This window comes from Tyto alba, unplaced genomic scaffold, assembly GCF_018691265.1.
Source record: "Tyto alba isolate M040663 unplaced genomic scaffold, T.alba_DEE_v4.0 Super-Scaffold_39, whole genome shotgun sequence".
Classification (NCBI taxonomy): Eukaryota; Metazoa; Chordata; class Aves; order Strigiformes; family Tytonidae; genus Tyto; species Tyto alba.
In genome coordinates, this window is record NW_024881314.1 from 6,916,604 (window position 1) to 6,938,211 (window position 21,608).

Sequence of the window (21,608 nt, forward strand, 5' to 3'; positions counted from 1 at the left end):
ATCACAGGCAAGTGCATTTTTAACACCTAGTAAGACTGGCAGGTTGCCAAAACCAGGATGGAGAAAGCATGTAGGAGGTGCTTACTGAAATAAACTACTTGTTTTTTATTTAGCATTCCCAGAAAATCTGAGATTATATTTATTTTGGGATTGAGCTTTGAAGACAACACTTTTCACACAGATGAATCTGTTGCCAAGATGCTCATTACAGTCAAATCAGAAGGCAGTTACTACAAAGGCACCATGCTTCCTATGCTCTGAAAGACAGAATTTTTCCTTCAACACACTAGAGAAAGACTCCACTATCAGCCATGTCAGAATCTGAACCCCAGTCCAGTTTACTGCAAGGTACCTCATTTTATCATTTATACCTCTGCAAAATAAAGAAAGGAAAATGCTAGTCCCATAACAAGTATGTGCAATGGAACGTGTAAGACAAACATTTTAGCCACTGAAAGAAGTAACACATCGAGGCAGTAGCTGAATCATATCTCTTGCACAAGTTTCAAAAGGAAAAGGTGTTCATGCAATGTCCATAATTAGAACTTAATTATAGTTTTGTCTGCTCCCACTTGCATTAATTTTTCTAGTTACATTTTTCAAAAAACCCCCACCACCCAATCTCAATCCCCTGTGCCCCTGTAAGGGTGCCTGCTTTAGAATGATCAAAGTCAGAAAGGGAACATGGCTGGCTGCATGCGATAGTACTCCATTTCACCAGAGGAACTGACATGCAGATCCTTTTGAGTGCCCTTCCACAAACAGATGAGACTTGCCAAAATTAGAACAAGCAAGTTACAATAGTGCTTTGTCCACATATGACTTCAGTTACACGTACAGTCAAGCCCTGAATACAAACACAAAGGATAATGCTTTTTTAAAAAAATGTAAATTCAGTGCCTTACAGCAGTGAAGTATGCTTTACTGTTGCTGACTAGTACACATTGCAGTTCCTTCCCAACGAGAACTCCGCTTGCTTGCACTACAGCTTCACACAAAAGCCTACGGCATGTCTCGCTTCCCTTGTGTCTGTTCTGACACGCAGACTGCGCACGCTTACCAACTGCACACAGCTGTTAATGAACATTCCCAACTGATTCTACAATGCAAATACAAGGCAGGCTGATGGCCAATCTCAGCAGGGACATCTTTCTGATAATGCTGTAAAAGTTTAACTGCTTTTTAAGGCCTACATTTTTATTGCGAGATTTCTGTAATTTCCTAACTAACTGCAGCATAACCCAGACTTCTTAGGGGACACAGTATGCAACTGCCTCTAACTGCTGAAAACGTAAGCTTGAAATGAAATACTAACTGATGGCACCAAAAAACCCCAAACCCACAGACACCACAGAATAACTAAGCATCCAAATTAATGGACTAAGCTTGAAGACATGAGTAGATTTATTAGGAAAGAAACTTATTTAATATTAAATGTTCAATGACAGAGACAATCGGATTTGTAACAGAAATTCAAAGATACTTTATTTCCATTTCTCGTATATCAAGAAGCTAGGAATAGCTTAGTTGTAAAAATGGGATTCATTTTAGTTCGATTCACACAAATACTAAACATTTATTCTTGTGTTTTAAAGTCCAAGAATGAAAACTTGCAATTAAACACTGAGCAAGCCATGTGTTCAGGTTATGTTGGTTTCTTATCTTAAAAAGTCTTAAAGAAAAAAAGGATACAGGACTTATATTCTCAGTAGCATATGTGCTATTATCAACACATCTTTCTGAACACTGGGAGGAAACACCAGTCCTGAATTAAATTTTATAAAAAAAAAAATTTCTAACTCAACTTTATATTTTTCTACGCCACTACAGCTTTCTTTCACCTCATTTTAAAGCAGATCTTCAGTTTAAGCTGTCTTCCTCTGTCTTCGCAGACTCTTCATGTAGTAGTCCTATAATGCAAAATTTTGGGAAAACAGACAATTAGACAGCATTAAGAGCATTTAGTTTACCATTCCTATATATTGGCCCAGTTGTTAGCTGTCATCTTAACTCTACAGAAATGTCAACATTGGCCATGACTGGCTTTAGAAGCAATTATATAGCATTAACGGTTTAACAATCAACATTAAGTGTTGAAGAGTTCCTAGCATAAATAATGACACTACAGTAATAACTTATGGTGCAAGAAGCTCATTTATCAGCTGTACTCTCCACTGTTAGTTCCTTATTTCAGGAATACAACTAAAGACCTTCTGTAAGAGTAAGAAAGCTATGTCAAGAGTGGGGAAAAAACTTCAAGTTTTCCTTTAAATACAGCATTTTTATTTCCTATTGTTTAGCCGTTTCATTTCCAACAAACAGTTTTTCAGCATACATTCTTGCCATGAACATTGTAATTGTGTGGTGGCATCTGTCTTTGTATTTACATTTGCCTTAGAAGTCTGTTATCAGCCATTCCACTTCTCTGTACTATGGCTGACTGCAAATTCTCCTACACAGTAGGAAATATTAAACACATACCTCTTTAAAGACTTGAATTGCATTGAAAGTAACAAGGCGATTATTATGTAGTGTTTATTGCATTTTAAACTCTTTAAAGATATCTAATTCTGGGCAGCACTGCATCCCTACATACAGTTGAAAGAAAATTCCATTCTGTTAACATCAGATTTACAGTATTCACACAATACACAAAAAGTCCTTTTCACTATCTTGAAAATCAAAAACACAACAGTAAGCTTAAAGATTACAGGCAACAGCATTCAAACATGGATGTGGGTAGAGAAAGGAGTACCTGGCATGAGTACCTGCTTAGTTTGACTGAATCCTTGATTTTTAATTTGGCTTTTCATGGGCCGCTCACAACACCAACGCTGTGTGAGGTATGGTAGTCAGCTGCAATAATTCATAAACCCTACACTTCCATCAATCCAATGCTACTGGCTCTCGAGTTACAGAACAAACTGCATTAGAATGCAAGGCAATAAAGCAAAAAAACTAGAAACATCCTTGACAAAGAAATACTAGCAGTTTATATGAAAACAAAGTAGTCCAACATGTGCCTCAAATATTAAGTATTAAAGCAAAAGTTTCTGCTGATGTACCAACACAATATGGACTTAAATACAAAAACAGTTCAACTTTTTTAAAAAACGATAACAAAATCCCTAAAAATAAAAAAAGGATAATTAATTTTTCTATGGTGACTATATTACAAATATGTCCCAAAGAGGCACACTAATGGGGGCACGAGTCTGCTACAAAATAGCTGAGACAAAACAATGTACCTCAAAATGTTTTGCAGGACTACACTGTCTTTTCCTTCAGAAGGTGCTTTAGTATGTCTTCTTACTTGGCTTAGTTCCATCTTCATCTGTGCATACTTACGCTGCACTGTTAAACAGTAACAAAAAGCCCTAATCAAAGTTTGAAATAATGCACTTACCTCTGTCTGATCTGAGGTCATATCAGATCAGTTTTAATTGGACTGAGTGTCACCTTCAGATTTAATGTCTTCACTGGTCCCATTGACCTCATTCTTAGTATCACTCTCCTTCGAGTCTGTATTTGTGTCTTCACTCTGTTTTTCTCGACTACTGGACTTCATACTACTTTTTTTATCATCAGATCCCCTCTTTTCTGCCATGAAAGAAGACATTGACCATGGATTTCAAAGTAAAAACAAACATTGCACAGGTGAGATATATATTGCATACAAAACGGGACAATTATTTTCTACAGCAATAACAGTAATACTCAAAAAGTTACAGAAATAGGCTTCAGGCTACCATGCTGGAATGAAGAGGGTACAAAAAAAGGTCAAAGGGGACAGTACAGGGTGGGGAAAAGAGGAGAAAGGACAGACCTCCTAACAGAGGCAGCTACTCAGCTGTCTGTTGAAATACACCAACTGGGGGGTAAAGAGGCAGTCAAGAAGTTAGGCAAATGTGTAATTACACGGCATGGCTTCCTTACTTATCATGGGACTCTTTTTGTCCCCAGGTTTTAATTTATCGTATCTATGGCCACCTTTCATTTACAATTGTCATTAAATACGGCTCTTGAAAAGAGAATCAAAAAGAATGATGGGACAATGCATCAGTGCATTATCAAATAAATCAGTATCTGCCAGTTAAACAAACTAGCAACTCCAAACAATCAAATACTCGGGGAAACAAATAATATTAAGCACCACTAAGTCTGCAAGGTAGGGATCACAGTGACAACCAAAATGTCATAGGAGCTGCATGCTTGCTAGTGCTATTAATTCTCAATTTTATAAAAACATCAGTCATTTATAATCCACTCCTTAAAAAGGCTTGGGGACACAGTTGGGAAGATATATAAAAAGCACTGTTTTTCAAAGACAAAGGAACAGCGAGATGGGAAGGATCCCAGTTTCATCATGAATTGGAAAGTTGACTGAAGAGTTTCCTACACTGCTAAAAAATTCATTTTTTCCTCAATAATCTTCAATGAAGGAAGGAAGCCAGAAGCAAAAATATTTCCATGGGAAGAAAAACATTCAGTATTAGAGCTGCGTGCCTCATCCATAAATTCCATATTTGCAAATTTAATAAAAATATCAATTCTGTATTATTCCACACCATAATATTCAACCTTTGATAAGTAAAGACACTTTGGAGATAAAAAAATAAAGATTTGAAAAACCAACCTCTTGGATGTCATCATACAGAACAACATTCATGCGCTTTTTTCTGATTATTCCCTGCTATCCGGGCAATTAAAATAATATATATTTATATATATCCCCAACACAGGAGCACACAGATTGAACACTCTGAAAAAACTATTTTAAATAATGTTATCACCTAGACTGGCATAACACACTTTTAAATTCCAGAAGACAAAGTAGAAATTAAGCTTTAAAAGAGAAGCAACATCCCAACTTCTTTGTTTTAAAACAGACCACCAAAGGGAGGGGTAAAGCCCCCGCACAGAATTGAGGGCAACTGCCTAATGAACACTACTACTGAGGTTTCATCTGAAGCAGCACATCCAGTGCACGGTGCTTGGAGAAAGCACACAGCGATGTCAAAGCTAGCTGAGGAACTAATCGTTTTGTATCTGTCTGCCCTCAGTTTTGCAACTCCGCAGGTAGATTGCACTCTAACTAACCTTGTTAAAAAGTCTTCTTTTTGTGTCTTATAGGTATCTCCGATGCACACGTAGATCCACTGAGGAATAGTAGTCTTGTTTCCCCGCAGAGGACTAGTAGTCAGTCCAATAATCTTATCTTCTGTCCTATGTAGATATGGTAGATCTTAATAGCCCTATGGATGTGCAGTGTGCAGGGTTTTGTTCTGTCTTGTTTGTTTCTTGAATGTGGTCAGGAAGGATAATTTTGTTTAAGGTTAAAAAACTACTATTAAACTGTGGTATGAAAGATGAAACTCTTCTAAAAACTTAAATAATAAAATAGGTTTACCATAGCAAACCTCCAGTTTGCCAAGCAGAACTGAGAATGTGTATTCAGCAAATAGTCCAATAACTGAACTTCTTTCAACTCCTGGAGTATCTGCAAGCAGTTAAGTTCCTCCACTGTATTTTCAATCAGTGAGATTTCTTTCTTTAAAAGCACATACAGTTAGTCTGCTGTTGAAACTGTGTATATTATTTCAGCTGTGATCTATTAGGTATAATCACATAATATTGACTTTGCTCCCTGATTCAACACATGCACATTTTTCTGATTGAGTTTGTGCGGGCAACTGAGATGTATTTTGTGAGAATTCTTACCAAGATAATGTGAATGGTTTTACTGTTCAGAGAACGCAAAAATCAGTCAAACATAATATCCGGTATTACAGAGGGTTTGGGTGTTCTGACAGTATTTGCTGAGGTTTAATCCCTAACATGAAAACACAATCACAGAATTATTTTTATATATGAATCCAGATTAAAGAAGGTAACAAGTCTGGAAGCATGTTCCAGTATTAATCCTTCATAAAATGAAGGTACTTGCAGAACAGATGTTTTCCTTTCCTTAAAAAACCCCAGCTATTTATTCTATCTACTCTGAAGTTAGTTTACTCAAACAGTAGTTGTTCTGCATGTTTATATAAACCTAATGCTCAGCTGCTGTTTATGTCTGATGGCTCCCTCCTTTAGCAAATGTCTCCCTGTTCCTGAAACCTGAGGCAGAAATTAAGGTGTCTCCATTTTTACATATACTTTTTCTTACAATCTTAAAGGTCGCTGTAATCTACAGTATCTTAGTGAACAAGCCAGGACTTCTGAATTTTCAAAGTATGGCACTAATTAAATGTGTAACAGTAGGCAAGCCTTGGACAACTATGCCTTGCTTTTTTTTTTCCTGTTAAAATTCATGTTTATAAAGCAGTTTGAGATTTCAAGATGAAAGGCACTACCATCAGTAGTTACAGCCAGGCCTTTGCTGCTTACTTTTAGAACTACAGATCAATGGTGGGTATAAAGACAATTTGATTCTGAAGCCAATATTCCAAATGGATCACTAAATGTATTAAGTCTAACTTCTACATTACTACTTTTTGTGCAAACAGTAGAGCAGGTAGCCAGCCACACGCATCAGCTATATGACCCTCTAAAGCTATCTGCTTAACCACCTACCCACAAACTGTAAACAGGAGGATGCAACGGTGTTTACAGCTTCATCATAGAAATTCATTATTTGTCTGTTAAATACTACTGGGGTTTTTTATTTCTTTTTTCCCCTCTTTTTTTTTTTTTTTTTTTTTTAAATTAAGGATTTTCCAGAGAAAGGGAAAACCACAGACTTCTTCAGCATTACAGTCCTGTTCTAAGGCCTACTTGTGTTTCTACGAATGTTATGATTACACAGTCAAAAACAGTAATTGATTTTTCCAGGTGGAATTTTCATCACAGCTCATAGCATCACCTCACTGTTCTCGTTTCTGGAGGAATAAAGTAGCAAGCAGCAAATAAAACAGCCAGCAAGGAAATCAGTCAAGTTAAAACTAAAAATATGGAGATGCTGAAGAAAGTTCACTAGCTCCTCTATTTATGGAAGGACTAAGGAAAGAACTGAAAAGCCATTAAGCTCAAAACCAGACCAAAATTGAATAAATAAGAACAGTTATTTATATGCATAGATACACACAGACTCCTGAATAGGATGTTCTTGACTAAGCACCAGAAATCTGTTCATAAAGTAGGCAAAAGAGGCACAATATCAAGTAGGAATAAAGTAACAAATGGACAGATACAGGCTACAGTACTGAATCTGTGTTTAAACACTACACATCAGTTCCACTGCCAATTAGCAAGCAGCTAAAACCCACTTGCTTATAAAGGGCAAAGCAAAATGAGACAAGAATCAATACAAAAGATGCACCACAATATAAACCACAAAAATTAAAACAGTCCAAGGAAGTCAGGCAAGAAAAATACACAAAGTGTTACCAACATTTTGGGAACTAATCTGCTGGGTAAATACGGAAAAGTAAGGGTAGGGCAAACAGACCTATGCAATTCAGAAACATGCACATAGCACCTTTCATTCCAGAGAACCTCAAAAGTACCTTAGAAACAGAGCAGAATTGTTTCATCCATTACTGATGGTCAGCTCTAATAACGAAATGGGGCGGCTGTTTCAGACTGGACATTAGTCAGCACCCCAACAGAGCCAGTAGTTTAAGCCAGAAGTTAGTAATACATTCCTCCACAAGTTTCAAAGACTTTTAAAGGGGGAAATTTAGCAGTAACAGTGAATTAGTACTTTTTCACAGAATGTCAATCTGTAGTGTTCTCTCAGTTGCTCTTTTTAATCCTACTTAAAGGTAAAGCTTCTGAACACCAGCCTTTGATGAAGCAGTGAGTCACCATCAATGCTGTTGTACGTGGCACGTACAGCTATAAAAGCATTCCAAGGACTAATTAATACAGCATTCCTTTGGGATTCACCTGAATACTAACAAAGCAAATCTCACTTAATTTAAATTAAAAGAAAAAAAAAAAGGGAGGGGGGGTAAGGGTGTGGGGAAAGTGCAGAATATTGGGGAGAGGGCAGTAAGTTGTAATTTAGAGCATTACAGAAACTCTGCAAGATTTATCTTGATTAGAAAAAAACAACCCACAACCTTAAAAGCAGTTAAAGGAAAAGAAAGAAAACAGGATACTGTAAAGTAGTAATAGATAGTACAGGTGGAAAGCCAGCTACCAATCTCCCACAAAACATGTACCAGCAAAGGGTAATTACAGAAATACCTCCTAAGAGTAGAAATAGAAGATACTCACTCTTAGGAAAATCTGATTACATGCTTACGCTTTTCTAAAGGTAAACAGGTCTTAAAATACATCAAAATTCTCACACAACTAAATCTGCAGACAAAGTGGTAAGCTGTTAATAACTACTGTAACAGGATAGAGATGGACACTGGGGTGTACGTATGCACGCACGTGCATTAACAATAACTGGAACGAATAAAATGCTTCAAAACTGGTTAACGGCAACATATACAGCTTATAAAACCAAATCTCATTTGATGCTAACAAAACTTTCAGTCACTTCCTGAAAGACAGAACTTTTGAGACTTTAGGGAAAGTTTAGTTTCAGAACTTGATACAAACTCAGTCTTCACACAAACATACCTTTTTCTTTTGACTTCCTGTCTTGTTCTCTCTCTCTGCTTTTGCTTCTGTGCTTGTAGGATTTCCGATCCCGGCTTTTTGATCGTCTCCTGTCCCTACTGCGAGACCTATGTTTTCTTTCTGATCTATCATGACTTCTGCTTCTTCTTCGGTCACGACTCCTTAACATTCAAAGAAAATTTCAAAAATGTGAATGTCAGCTGGTATATTCTAACTCAGAAGATAAAACAGTATGAGTCACACTTACCGATACATTGATTATTTGCAGGAAACAAGTATCTAAAACAAGCCTTTGCATTATGTATACAAATATTTCTCAGTACGTAAGACCTGGCTTCATACTGCCTTCTTTACTTACTCAAACATGCAACCACACAGCTTAAAGATACCCACTTCTATGAATTAAAGACTAACTCAAGTTAAAAACAAGACTCTCTTCTTTGGGAGCATTTGTCTACTCAAAGATCTCTCATAAGACCACTTCCACCACAACAATATCAACTACTTCCAAAAATGGCGGGAAGACAGTGAACACACCGCAAAAACTTGCTTATCCTTAGAACCAGTAAACTATGTCTTCACTTAAGAGATAAGAACAGTGAAGCTAACAAACCAGTGATGTGATCCAGGCTGACAGATCAAGTCCCCACAAGATTTTTACATTTTGGAAAGTTACACAGAAATATTTTGTACACAAAAATATTTCCACACAGGTACCTGCTTCGCCTTCTTTCTCTGCTTCTTGATCTTTTGTGGTCTCGTGAACGGCTGCATCTTCTGTCAGATGTTCTGCTTGAATGTCTACTTCGCGAACGACTCCTTTTACGTCTCTCTCTATCACGAGCCCTCTCTTTTTCCTTTTCTTCTTCTTCACGTCGCCTCTTCCTTTCCCGCTCCTCTCTTTCCCGTTCTCTCTCTTTCTCTCTCTCTTCTCGTTCTTGTTTCTCTTTTTTTAATCTGTCATCACGGTCAGGTTCTTCTGTCCTTTTTCGTAATTTTTCCTTAAAAAAAAATTCACAGAAAGAAATTAAGATTACTCAAGATAAATCATTCAATATAACTTAATTTATACTTTCTGAGGATGCAGCAACTTAAGCTTTTACCATATGTCAGGGAGTTTTTCCAAACAAAGGACAGTCTATATAGAAGCACTTGCTAAAATTCCTTGTCTTGCAGAACTTTTTTTTGTCATTCTCAAGAACAAGGGCCACACTACAGTTCTTTACAACGGCCACAAAAAATTCCCACCTCCATTTACATCTTTACTTGTATCTAGTGTAATCACATACAACAAAGTATGTCAGCGCAAGCACAATGCTAAATGTGAAGTGTAGGACTCCATTTAATTTTGATATACCATCTTTAGACTATTTCACCCACTTGAGAAAGTCCACTGGACAGCTTTTATTTACCAAGGGAAGTCTCCAAACAATTTTTAAATGTTCAGTAACTGGAAGAGATGCTTACTTTTAAATCTTCTACAGTAGCTTTTATTTTGGCATAACCCATGTGCTGTTTTCCCATCAAGTGGTCATCTACCCTGGACTGTGCATCTCCTACAATTAAAAAGGCTCCACAAACTTCACAAACTTCCATTTGCTTTTCTTGGGCTGCAAAGCTCTCGATTGTCTGTAAAAGAAAAATATTTGATACAGCAAAAGAAGTTTTAGAATTTTATTGCAACTGTTGTCAAATCCTCAGTGCTAGTGAAAGCTGAAAACTGTATCTGCATGCTTCGTCTTCAGAGCACTGCACCTACTAAGATGAAAAGGGCAAAACTAGGCTACATACGCCCATTCCACATAAGCCACAATGGAAGAGTCAATTCGAAAACACAGAAAACAAACCTTATTCCTCACTGCAAAGGACTAATAAGTACAAAGACGTATCTGCAACTTTCCTGCAATCTCAAAATTAAGGAAAATAAAAATCAGTTTTGTCTTAAGATGGCTTCTTTGACATCAATTGAAATGTCAACAGCTGCAAAATAACCATGGAATGTCTCAGGGAATGAGAAGGCTAGAATATCCCATAAAGAAATACAAAAAGGAATGCTGGGCTTCTACACTGAGAAGGATAGTGGTCAAATTAATTCACTGTTTCAACACACATATGAGAAATACACTGGAATTTCAACAGAAACCCAAGTGAATATTGCTGTGCAATGTTCATGAATCATATGGACACAAACACTATTGCCTGCAACATTTAACAATTTTTAAAAAAAATAAAACAGGAATCACAATTTGAGCATATTATTAAACACCAAAATAAAATGTTTAAACATAAGCTCCTTTATATTGACAAGAACTTGATACTTAACACATTACCTCTGGCTTCTGTAGCTCTCAAAGTGAGACAGATGCCTGTCTATAGCCGCAGCCCTAACACAAGGGCTTTCTGTAACAGTCAGATTTGTAATTCAGTAAAACAATATTGTGGAGGCTACACAGTAAAGCTGAACTGAGACCTGAACTAAAGTATGATGCAAGCTCACCTCCAGGACTGCTGCATAAATAATTGCATCGTTTGTGTGCAGGAAACCCACTCTCAAGGTAGCATGCTAAATCAACCCACTGGATTAACACATTTTTATGTCCTGTTATTAAGTTCTGCACAGAACTTGCATGCTTTCAGTGTAAGGACAAGGTTAAAAAGAATGTAATGTCACACCAAATTTTGAAATAAAGTCTGACAGAACTACAAGCACGTTACTTACTGAAGTTGTAGACCTCAGCAATTCTCTCTCTTCCTTTAACTGTTCAACAAGTTTCATCATTCCTTGTGCCTCTTCCACCTTCCCTTCTGAACCTAGTTCTTCAATCTAAGTAACAGTAAAAAAATTCAACTTTTATTTTTAATCAAGTAACAAAAGCAAGAGATGTCTGTTACAGAGGGTGAAATTACTCACCTGTTGTAGAAGTACATCAATTTTGTCAGTTAACACCTGAATCTTCTCTTCATTTTTACCAGTAGGTCCCGCTCCCTGCCAAACAGTACAAGTGTGTCTTTTTTCTTTTTCGTTTTTTTTAAAGTTAACATAGCTTTTAAACACACAACTGGATGTCTTCTCATATTCCAGTGAGACTTCAGGATTAACCTCCTCATGCCCCTTCTCCCTTGAGGACCTACTAATAATAGTCTAGTCTAACTTAAAACACTCCTCAACACAGCCTACTCCACTCTTGCTGAGAGAAGCAAGTTCTAGTCACACTAATTCCTTCTAAATAAACAAAAAAGTTCAAGGTCCTGGCCCATAAAAGGTAAGACATCCGAATTCAAAGTCCTAAATTTAAACTCTGAAACTTCCATGCAGCTATTACATATCTTTGCAGACACTCAAGTATGACTTAGAAGTTCTGTGGGCTCTGAAATTTAATTTCTGAGCATAAATGCAAAAAGAATCTCACTTTATCCAAACCATACTTGTTAGTAGTGTCCTATCTGTAGGCTGCCAGAAGAGATACATCTGCTTCCCCCACCACCTTTGCTCTACTCCACATCCAATAAGCTCTCTTGACTGGATACTGTCCACAGCTCCTTCTGAAGCAACTGGACTTTGCACAGAACAATTAATTGAGGCAGCAAAAAGGAGCCAGGCTACCCTAGCAGTCATGAAACTCTCAGAGCAGAGGCCACAGTCACTGCTTCAAATCTATCAGGGGACAAGAAAAAGCAAGTCAAGTAAACACTTAAAATTTTTCTCCCAGTCAGTTTAAGCTTTTCATTAAAACCTGTCCAGTATGCAGCTTGGAGCTGAGAAAAGTTGCACAGAAGTATTTCTTTCTCAAACTTCCAGCTGCCTAAATCTGGCAGCTGACGGGGATTTAGCTCCATCAGCTGCTGAAAGACCCACTACTTGCCTACTACAGCAATCACTGTGCTATAGCTTACTAGTGGAGGGAAGGGGGAAAATGCAACTAAGAGAGAGAAGATAAACCGAAGTTAACAGGGTAAAGACAACACTTGACAAGTTTAATGTTCCAGTGCAGAGAACATATGCTGATTCTGGGGAAACAGATATGGGGAGAACAGAGAGGGAATCTTGCTGACTGTGGAGCCACTTGGCTTGTCCATTAGGGCTAGATGCAATCTGCTGGCTAACAGATTAAGAGACTTATCTAATGTGGATCTTCTGGAAAACAACGTATTTTACCTGAACAGACAAGGAAGAGAACATGAAGATGCTATCTAGAGGAAAAATTGCCTAAGTGATTCTTCCACACTCACCCCAGAAGACTGCTGATTCTGTGACAGTGCCAAACGAGCATGGCCTCTCCGAATCCTGCGTTCTACCTCTGCAAGTAAGCTTTGTAAATAGCGTAAGAAGTCTCTTTCATAGCCCACTTTCATAAAACGAGAGCTCTTCTCATACCTGGTAAAATATTTTAAAAATTAAAGCTCGTGTCAATCCACAATATATGAAAAATAAACAAACACTGCAATGTTATAAATTCTTGATAAAGACAGAAGAATATTATACATTTAAATAAACGTTTACATTAATCAAAAAGCCATTAGTGTCTCATGGTTGGGTTGACTTTTAAAAAAATTTCAAGCATAGTAGAGCACTATCTGCATTAACATATCAACCAACATACTTACTGTTTACGTAGATTTTCATCATGAATTTTTTCACAAGGACCTAAAAAGACCAAACAAAGTTTAACCTTGCATTTCTGAATGCTGTATTCACATTCCATTAGCATTTGCTTATGGACCATATAGAACAGAGCTATAAACACTTCCCAGGGACTGCTACGCCTGCCTTTCTGCCTCCTTTGGTTAGAGTTTGAAAGACACATTAAAGAAAAAGAATGCCAATATGGTTTAGTAATTATAAACACAAAGGAGATTCTGAAAGATATATAAAGTCTTCTCCAGTGTTCTTTGTAATATACTGGCTACTTAAATTGTTAATCTTCAGAGTAAAATTAGGAGGTATGTGGCCTGAGTTCACAAATGTAGTCATGTTAAAGCTCCCCACCTTCCCCAGCCTACCAAGCTCTTCAGTGGACTTGGAAATTATCACTAAGACAAGAAGCCTGTTTTTCCTAGTTGCTGTCTCCAAACTACATGTTGTCCGCCTACCAGCACTTGAAAGCTACTAGTAATTTAGAGATGGCCTTCGGTAAGAACTATTACAGTGAGTCAGTCTCAAAAGTAAAAAAGCTCAATAAGGTATACTCAAAAAAAATCAGTTAAAACCCGTCCCAGGTAAAATAAACTGAACTAGAAGCCAACACTTCAGCAAGAGAAAAATCACCCCACATCCAATAATTTAGCCAAGTATGTAAGAAAAAAAAGAATAAAAAAAAAAGGGTTTTTTTTTCACTCAGAGGAAGTAAAATCTGGAATAAATATTGCTTTTAACATACTATATCACTGGCAATAGTTTAAAAATAAAAAAGTCTATTTTCAAAGTGTGTTGACAAATAAAAATGCAGTTTACAAACAAAAGTTCAATTGTAATTACATGTAAGTGAATAAAAATTACAAGACTTACCTAAATCAGAACGGGTATTTGTAAATAATTCAGCTGGGCAAAAGCCACAGAGGTAGTATTTACAAACCTGACAGGAGAAAGAAAAAGGCATCATTTTTTTCCTCATGAATTAGCATTTTTAGGTAATCACTTCTATTTTCTAAGATACAGTATAAAAATCCCCTTTGTACATTGCAAAATTTCTGAAAATTGTACACGCATACAACCTCTATCATTGCCTTACTTGGTAGCAGTAAGTGCTACAAGGTGCACCTTGGCAACAAAGCACCAAAAATCATACTTTCCATTGCAGTAATAGTATTTCTTAATTTTGCTACTAAATATTTAAGATTACAGGAAAGCGTCAACTACTTGTAAATAAAATACAGTATTTGATATTTCCAAAGGAATTAAATCTGATTGGACTATTCAAAAAATTACAGTGAAATTCCTTAACCGTGAAAACCCACAAGAGGTGAGAACGTCTGCCATGGAAGCATGTTCCTTTTAGCTTGTCTGTAACAACTCTGTGTTCAGCCTTCATTTCTTCAATGCCACTGTCTTGGGAGAACAGGAGCCATCAGCATTCAAACATAAGGTAATGCCTCAAGGATTCTGATGTCAACTAAAAGACTTAAGACAACATACAATAACTACCCAAAAGCTTCCCCATCCCACTGCTTTCAGAAATCCCTACTTTAAGAAAGATATGCAAAGAGGCATTGTATACCTCTTTAGGCGGACAGAAAAGATACTCATTTTTAACTTGGTTTCCTGCCAACTGAAAAAAGGCTTGTTCTGTTTCTACATAGTCTATTTTTACATTAGCAAGTCAGGTTCTTTTTGATAGAAGAAAAATACCACCAGGAAGTTAGAAAAAACCCAACGTGTTAATCCAGACAGTAAATACTTAACATATAATAGGATAAAACTGGCTTTTGTTAAAAAGATTATTCACCCTCAACTATGAGCATGGGCTTAGCTGGTCAAGTTGGTCAATTCTTAAAGCTCGTAACACAGAAATACCTCCTGTCTATCCATAAGAACAGCCAAAAAGATAAAAATCAGAAATATTTTCACCCCTAACTTCATAAGCAATCTTAAATAATTATTCAGTAGACAGTTCCCCTAGATATGAATGCCATTAACTAACTTACATGTCAATCTGTAACTAGCCTAAACATCCTTCTAACATCTCTTTTATGTTACACCAGTTTCTAATAATTGGCAAATCTAATAATTGCTACTGCATATGACAACCTAGTTGTAATACTCTCACATATACTGTGGACAAAGATTTGCGACATAGCATTTCCTAAGATACATTTTTGAAGTATTTTAACAAATGGTGGTGAGGAGATCCAAAACTTACCCCACACTAAGACCTCATTGAAATGCCTGTGACATCAGTTTATCAAATTAGATCAGTCTGATTTATTTTTCCATGCTAACTGCCAGACTATAGAAGTTAAAAACTCTACTAACTGCTTTACAGATTACATAGAAAAACAATCAAGTTTTCTGCTAACAAGCCATGGACACGAAAAACAATCAATCTCTTATTATACAATTTGAATACTTTTCCCATGATCCAGGTTAGGACACTGTGGCACCCCTCTGAAGCAATTTATTAAGAAAACACCACACAAAATCACAGATTTTTTTTTTATTCCCAGGAAGCAAGAAGAAAGTTACTGGACAAAATCTGGTTTCAGAATCTGCTCTCTTCTCTGAAAGCTACAATATCCCATCTTTTAATACCAAATTGTTTCAAGGGAGTAGTTTCTAGGATGAACTCCTGTACTAGTCAACAGAAATATAATTTATCTCTATGTTCTATTTCTCTTCCATTTTCTCATTCTCACATCCAATTATGAGGGTCAGTGAAAAGGTACTTCCCCCAGAAAAATTTCAGGGATGGATTAGACAATTTCCTAAGACACAGAGAGCACAGTAGTAACAGTCTAACCATATTATGCTGTAAAAAGGGCTGTAGAATGTCTTCTATCAGCTCAAAAACTATGCAACCTGGCCTGTAACAATTTTGAAATGAGTATCAACAAGAGGAGCAAAGGAAGAGTTATTAGAGGGAGAAGTACAATAAAAAAAAACAAAAACCCCAACAAAACAAACAAAAAACCCAGAAAACCACAACCAAAGCCAGAAGCCACCAACCAACATCAGAAATAATAATTTTATGAAGCACTGCTATGAAGTCTCCTCTTATGAGCTGATAGTTACGGCCAAAAATCGTAGTAACCAGTACTAAAATATACATCTTACACAAGTGTCACATGTTGTATTATTTATATATTAAAAACCCCAACAACAAAAACCACATACACTGAAAAGTTGCAGCAATTTTCTCCTAACTAGCTCTGGATGTGATGATACCTAGTGAATTGCTTGATATTCTCTCCTAAGAAAAAGCCTGCAGAGAAATACTCACATTAAAGTGGTTCAGACTAGTGCCTCTGCAGCAATCTCCTCCCTTTCTCATACCTGTTTCATTATGCTCTTCAACAGATTTTGTTTCAACAGAAAAAACATTACTTCAGAGAATCCTGAAGGGCATCACTCTGGCTTAGCTTCGCTTTGTGGAACATCTGCCTTGACAGGCTGTAGATGCCAACCAGCTGTACTTACAGTCCACCTTTAGTAATCAATGATGAGTCAAAATAGAAAGTACCAAGAAATGGCTGAAACATCACAGAGCCATTAAAGGACTGAAAGAGAGGTGATATGCTTCAAATGGCATTACTCATCCGTGGCTTATCAGACTGTTGATAGCACAAATCAGAAGTAATAGGGAAATGTATTTGCAGAAAAAGAGCAATAGGCAGTTGAGTATGGGTATTTACCTATGCAGGTAACAGGCACTTATCCCTTTTGCCAAATTATGCTGATGACTCCACTACCAAGAAGGTGTAACACAGAGGAATGTTACTGACAAACTCTTGCAGGAGTATTGGCCATAGCTTATGTCTCAAAGCCCTTCAGGTCTCACATTTCGGTAAAACACTAGAATGAATACAGATATTTGACACTTGGAACTTTCCACTTCTTCATCTCAAATTCACCAATGCTTGACATGTCTTGAAGGCAGCAAAGTAGTAACCTTCACCTCAAAGTTGACTAAGCTGTCAGCAAGAATGGCTAGCTCTTCCAGAGTCTGTGAACCAATTCAAAGCTTTCCTATATGAAGAAACTACTGACAGCTCTAGATCATTAATACTTCTACATTAACACATTCCCCTTCTGCAAGAAATTATTTATTGATGGAGAGAAGTATCAGTATAATTGTAATCAACAATTATGTAAGCAAATTCCTTTAGGCAGACAATTCCTAGTAAAAAGGTTGAGAATAAAATCCAGGAGGTTGTGGCTTACATACCAAAATCTAGAAAATTCCTTCATACAGAGGAGTTCTTTGAAACCATTAAAGTTCACGTGCATCGGACATTTTATGAGCAATGCCTGCCCACACAAAACTAAACAAACATAAGCCCTTCCCCTAAACCCCACTCTTAGAGATAACCTTCCCTTACTAATATTCTTCCAAAGCAAGTAAGACTGAAGTCCCCTCCCCATCTCACCCCCCTGGAGGATTAAGTTCTGAGATTCTATCCCAATGCAAACCAATTTAGGTCTTTAGCATTAAAAAATGAAAATGTAATACATCAATAGCCAATACCATCAAATCATATACAAAACCTACATTTTGAGAAACTGCAATCCTATCAGAGATAATGGCTCACAGTCGTTTGTCCACAACAGGTCTCCACTCCTCCCCACTTCCTGAGAACACTAAATTTACCTTGAAGGAATCACTACAATCTCAAAGCCTTATACAAAGTACAGTTAGTCAGTGCTGGGCTTTCCTGTGCTACAGAACAGCCTCAAAACTCTTACACAATCCCTGTTTCTGCACAAATATGTTTTGTATAGGTGGCATATTAAAGCAAGAATGTGTGAATCAATAAAGCTACTATTCCAAAAATACACTTTGTCTATGGATATGACAGTAAGCAGAGACACTATAATATATTATACTAATAATTTCCTCCTGCCTGCATACAAAACAGAAAGCCTTTATGCCAAAACTAGAATTGATCATCTAAGGACATGCTGCAATACTGAAATACATAGCAACTGGGATTTCAATTTTTTAATATTAGAGGCTTTGATCATGTCAAAGTTTTAAAGTAAGAACTTAAGGTCTACAAAAGGCTTTACAATACTTGATCAATGTTTAATTAGAACTGCAAATAAATGCTCAGCTATCACACACTCTGCTTCTACACCTTCAAAACAACCTACTCCTATCTTGTATTTCATTGCATCTTCCAAATAGTTTTTGATATCCACCTAGATGCAATTTACAAGTGATAAAGAAAACAGAGATGAGCTCATTTTGATAACCTTCCATATCTAAAACCGTTGAAATGTGACACAAAATCCTGAACTTTGGTATGAGTACAACATGCTTACATTGAAAAAGCTACATGTTAATGTATGTTTAATTTTACAATAAATTATATTAGCACACGTATTTCATCTAAAAAGCAAAACAGCAGTCAAGTAGATGAATTAATGTTACTACTTGAACCTTATCTGCATTCCCTGTCTTTTAAAACACCCGGCTTTGCAAATTTCATCTTTAGGTGATGCAGGAAGTCAAACCAAAACACATGTTTTAACAGTAGTAAATTTTTTTTATGAACTCATCAGTTGACTATTGGAATTTATGAAAACATTCCTTCCAGAGAGGTTCCACTTGATTATGGTCCTATAAACTTCATAAATAAAAGCAGAAGAGCAGCAAACAGCAGCAGTTCCTGCAAGACTGAAGGCTCAACCTGAACTAAGCCTGTGAATTTCCCACTGTCCTTAAGACACAGGACAGCTTTCCACCTTCTAAATTGTCAAAGGAGGACTGGAAAGAAGAGACCAAGCCCCATTTTCAAAACAGCAAAACTGGACAGCTTAGAAACAGATTCCCATGGTTATAGTCAATCTCTTCAGCATAATATTTAAAAATCTGCTCATCTGAAGATGAAAAAAGTAATCTGAATTTTATTAAAGCAAATGAGGGAAAAAAAATTCCAATGAAAAAAATCTCTCTCACCTTAAGAAATAAACCAAAACAATCCCCTTATTTAATTCCACCTGGACCAATGTGGCTCAAGCCATTTACTTAATATTTCCAAAGAGGAACAAATCCTTCTTACTTTGAGTTCAGAACCAAAAGAAAATATGTAACTGAACACCTAACCGAATAATGGTATTTCGTTAATAAGAGAAGTCTAGAATGACATTAAGGTCATGAAAACTTTCTGAACTCTCAATTTCTTTCTGACATGCACAGCTTACCTATATAGCAGCATTTTTCAAGTAGGGAAAAAACAAAAAAAACCAAAACAAAACACAACAACAAGCAACCAACCAACAACAAAAAAAACACCACAACCTTCCCCCCCTCCCCCCAAGCATTCCTTGTACTTACAAAATCTAAGGCAAGACAGATATTTGTCCTTATCTCATGCATTCCAAGACAAATTAAAGAATGCATTAGCCATCTTCAAAAAGACATAACTCTTGTTTGAAAACATGAAATTCCCAACTCTGATTAAGATGCAGTTTAGAACAGCCAAAAGCAAGCATTTCTCCCTCCAGCAATTTAACATCCCGAGAAAATGCAAAGGGAGGGGAGGAGCTACAGGCTTTTTGCAGTTTAAATCACAGAAATTCATATCACACAGGTAATAAATGAGCTACTGTAACACTTTCTTTTAACATATACTGCAACTCAAAAAATGTATTATGAATGGGGGGGGGGGGGGGGGGGGAAAGTATTTCAGTGGTGTTCATCTCTCCCCAAGAAGCAGCTATAAGAACTTTAAGACTACCACTAGTGTTTTGTGAAATAACTTACAACTACAATGGATGTCACTAAAATTCATTATCGATTAAAGCTCAACCACAGTTAGGGAGAAAACCCACTCCATCATCATCATAATAATAATAATTTTTAAAGTATCGTGTGAGCTATTTATTGCAGAAAATTAACCCCCACAAACAAAAAATACGTAAGTACAACTAAACAATAGTAATGTTTTGGTTAGCCCCCCCCCCCCCAGGAGCTACGGAACTTCTTTGACTGAGAAAGTATGGAAGAAATCAAGCTTTTCTTAACAAAATCCTCAGTTTCAAAAGTCTTATGGGTCTTCCTTATGCTACAACCTCCAGACAGTTAGTCAGTACCTCTGTATCCTTCTGTTTCCTTTCCCAATACCACACTCAGGAAGAGATCCAGAGACATTTGCCTTCCAAACTACCAACGTCTCATCTCTTCGTACAAGTCAGTGGGCTTCTTGTCAAAAGAGCAAAATTCCACTATCCTCCCCGCCTCTCCAACGCATTGTTTTTCTCTTCCCCCACGTGAGATCCCAGCCACCAACAGGCCTCTCCGAAAGCCCCTATTCCCGTTTACCGACACTCCGCAGAAAACACGCCACGGCAAACACAACCTCTCCCCCTTGCGCCAACCACAAACACAAGGCCTCCCTCCTCCCAGGAGCCCAAACAACAGCGCAAGCCCTCCCGGACAGCCTTGTTATGGCAGGATCCTCCTCCTCACTGTAAGGCTCAGCGAGGTTCCCGCGCAACGGCCCGGGCCTAGCCCGCCCCGCGGCCGCCATGCAGGAGCCCCACACGAAGGGCCCGAGCCGCACCCCCACCCAGTCCCAGGGTCCCCCCCCGCTCCCTCGGCCGGCTCCTCATCCCTTCCCCCCCGCCCCCGTTGCTTTCCCCAGGCCGGGAGAAACTACAGGCCCGCGGCCCGTGTGGCTACGACAAAACCTGCGAGGGGGATGGGGAGGAGGGAGGGAAGGAGGGGAGAGGCGGCTCCGCTTCACTCACGCTCTCATGGTCCCACCGCACGTTGCTGCGCTTCTCGTCCGGGGCCAGGTTTCTGTCCCGGCCCATAAGCTCATCTAGGAGCTGGGCGGCCGATATCATCGTGTCCTCCTGGCCGAATCCCCCCACGCCAAGCACCGGCTCCGCCGCCGCCCTCTCCTCTCCTCCCCGACCGACCGCGCCGCCGCCGACAGTGACAGAGACAAAATGGCGGCGCGGCTCCTCGCCCTGCCCACAATGCAGCGCGCGGCGGCTAACCGCCTCTGGGGCCTGGCGGGGCCGCGGCCGCCGCGCTCCGCACCCACCCGGGACCGGGCTGCTGCTCCCAGTGGCGGCGGGGCTGCCGCCCTTACACACACACACACACGCCGGGGCCGCGCAGGCCGTCCTGCCCCGTGGGGTGTCATGGCGCTGGGATGCGATGCCGTTGGAGGCAGAGGACACAGGCCGCGGCGGCAACAGCAGCGTCGTCACCGTCCCCTCTGCTCCCTGGCAGGGCCACAGGCACCGACGCCATCCCTGCGGCAGGTAGCGGCCGCCGGAGTGTCTCCCTGTTCCCTTAGGAATTCTACTGACATGCTGAGGGGGAAAAAAAACCCTCCCTCAGATCTAACTTAAATCTTACCGTTTG

The 21,608-nt window shown here is 38.5% G+C and overlaps 1 protein-coding gene across 7 annotated transcripts; it reads right to left on the reverse strand.

Moving 5' to 3' along the window:
* Nucleotides 1-1,459: 1,459 nt before the first annotated feature.
* On the reverse strand, nucleotides 1,460-21,209 carry LUC7L3 (LUC7 like 3 pre-mRNA splicing factor). 7 transcript variants are annotated; one of them, XM_033002576.2, is made up of 13 exons: nucleotides 20,981-21,208; nucleotides 14,081-14,147; nucleotides 13,180-13,219; nucleotides 12,805-12,949; nucleotides 11,486-11,560; nucleotides 11,294-11,398; nucleotides 10,042-10,203; nucleotides 9,292-9,575; nucleotides 8,575-8,735; nucleotides 3,460-3,600; nucleotides 3,249-3,354; nucleotides 2,769-2,834; nucleotides 1,460-1,910 (listed from the first exon to the last, which is right to left on the reverse strand). In XM_033002576.2, the coding sequence occupies exons 1-12, from the start codon at nucleotides 21,077-21,079 to the stop codon at nucleotides 2,810-2,812; spliced, it is 1,410 nt and encodes a 469-aa protein (XP_032858467.1). In that variant the 5' UTR covers nucleotides 21,080-21,208; the 3' UTR covers nucleotides 1,460-1,910; nucleotides 2,769-2,809. The 7 variants fall into 7 exon arrangements, 6 of the variants coding, with proteins under 6 accessions (XP_032858467.1, XP_032858468.1, XP_032858466.1 ...); XR_004408537.2 differs by having other exon boundaries at nucleotides 2,769-3,354; XM_033002577.2 differs by lacking the exon at nucleotides 2,769-2,834.
* Between the last annotated feature and the right edge of the window lie 399 nt (nucleotides 21,210-21,608).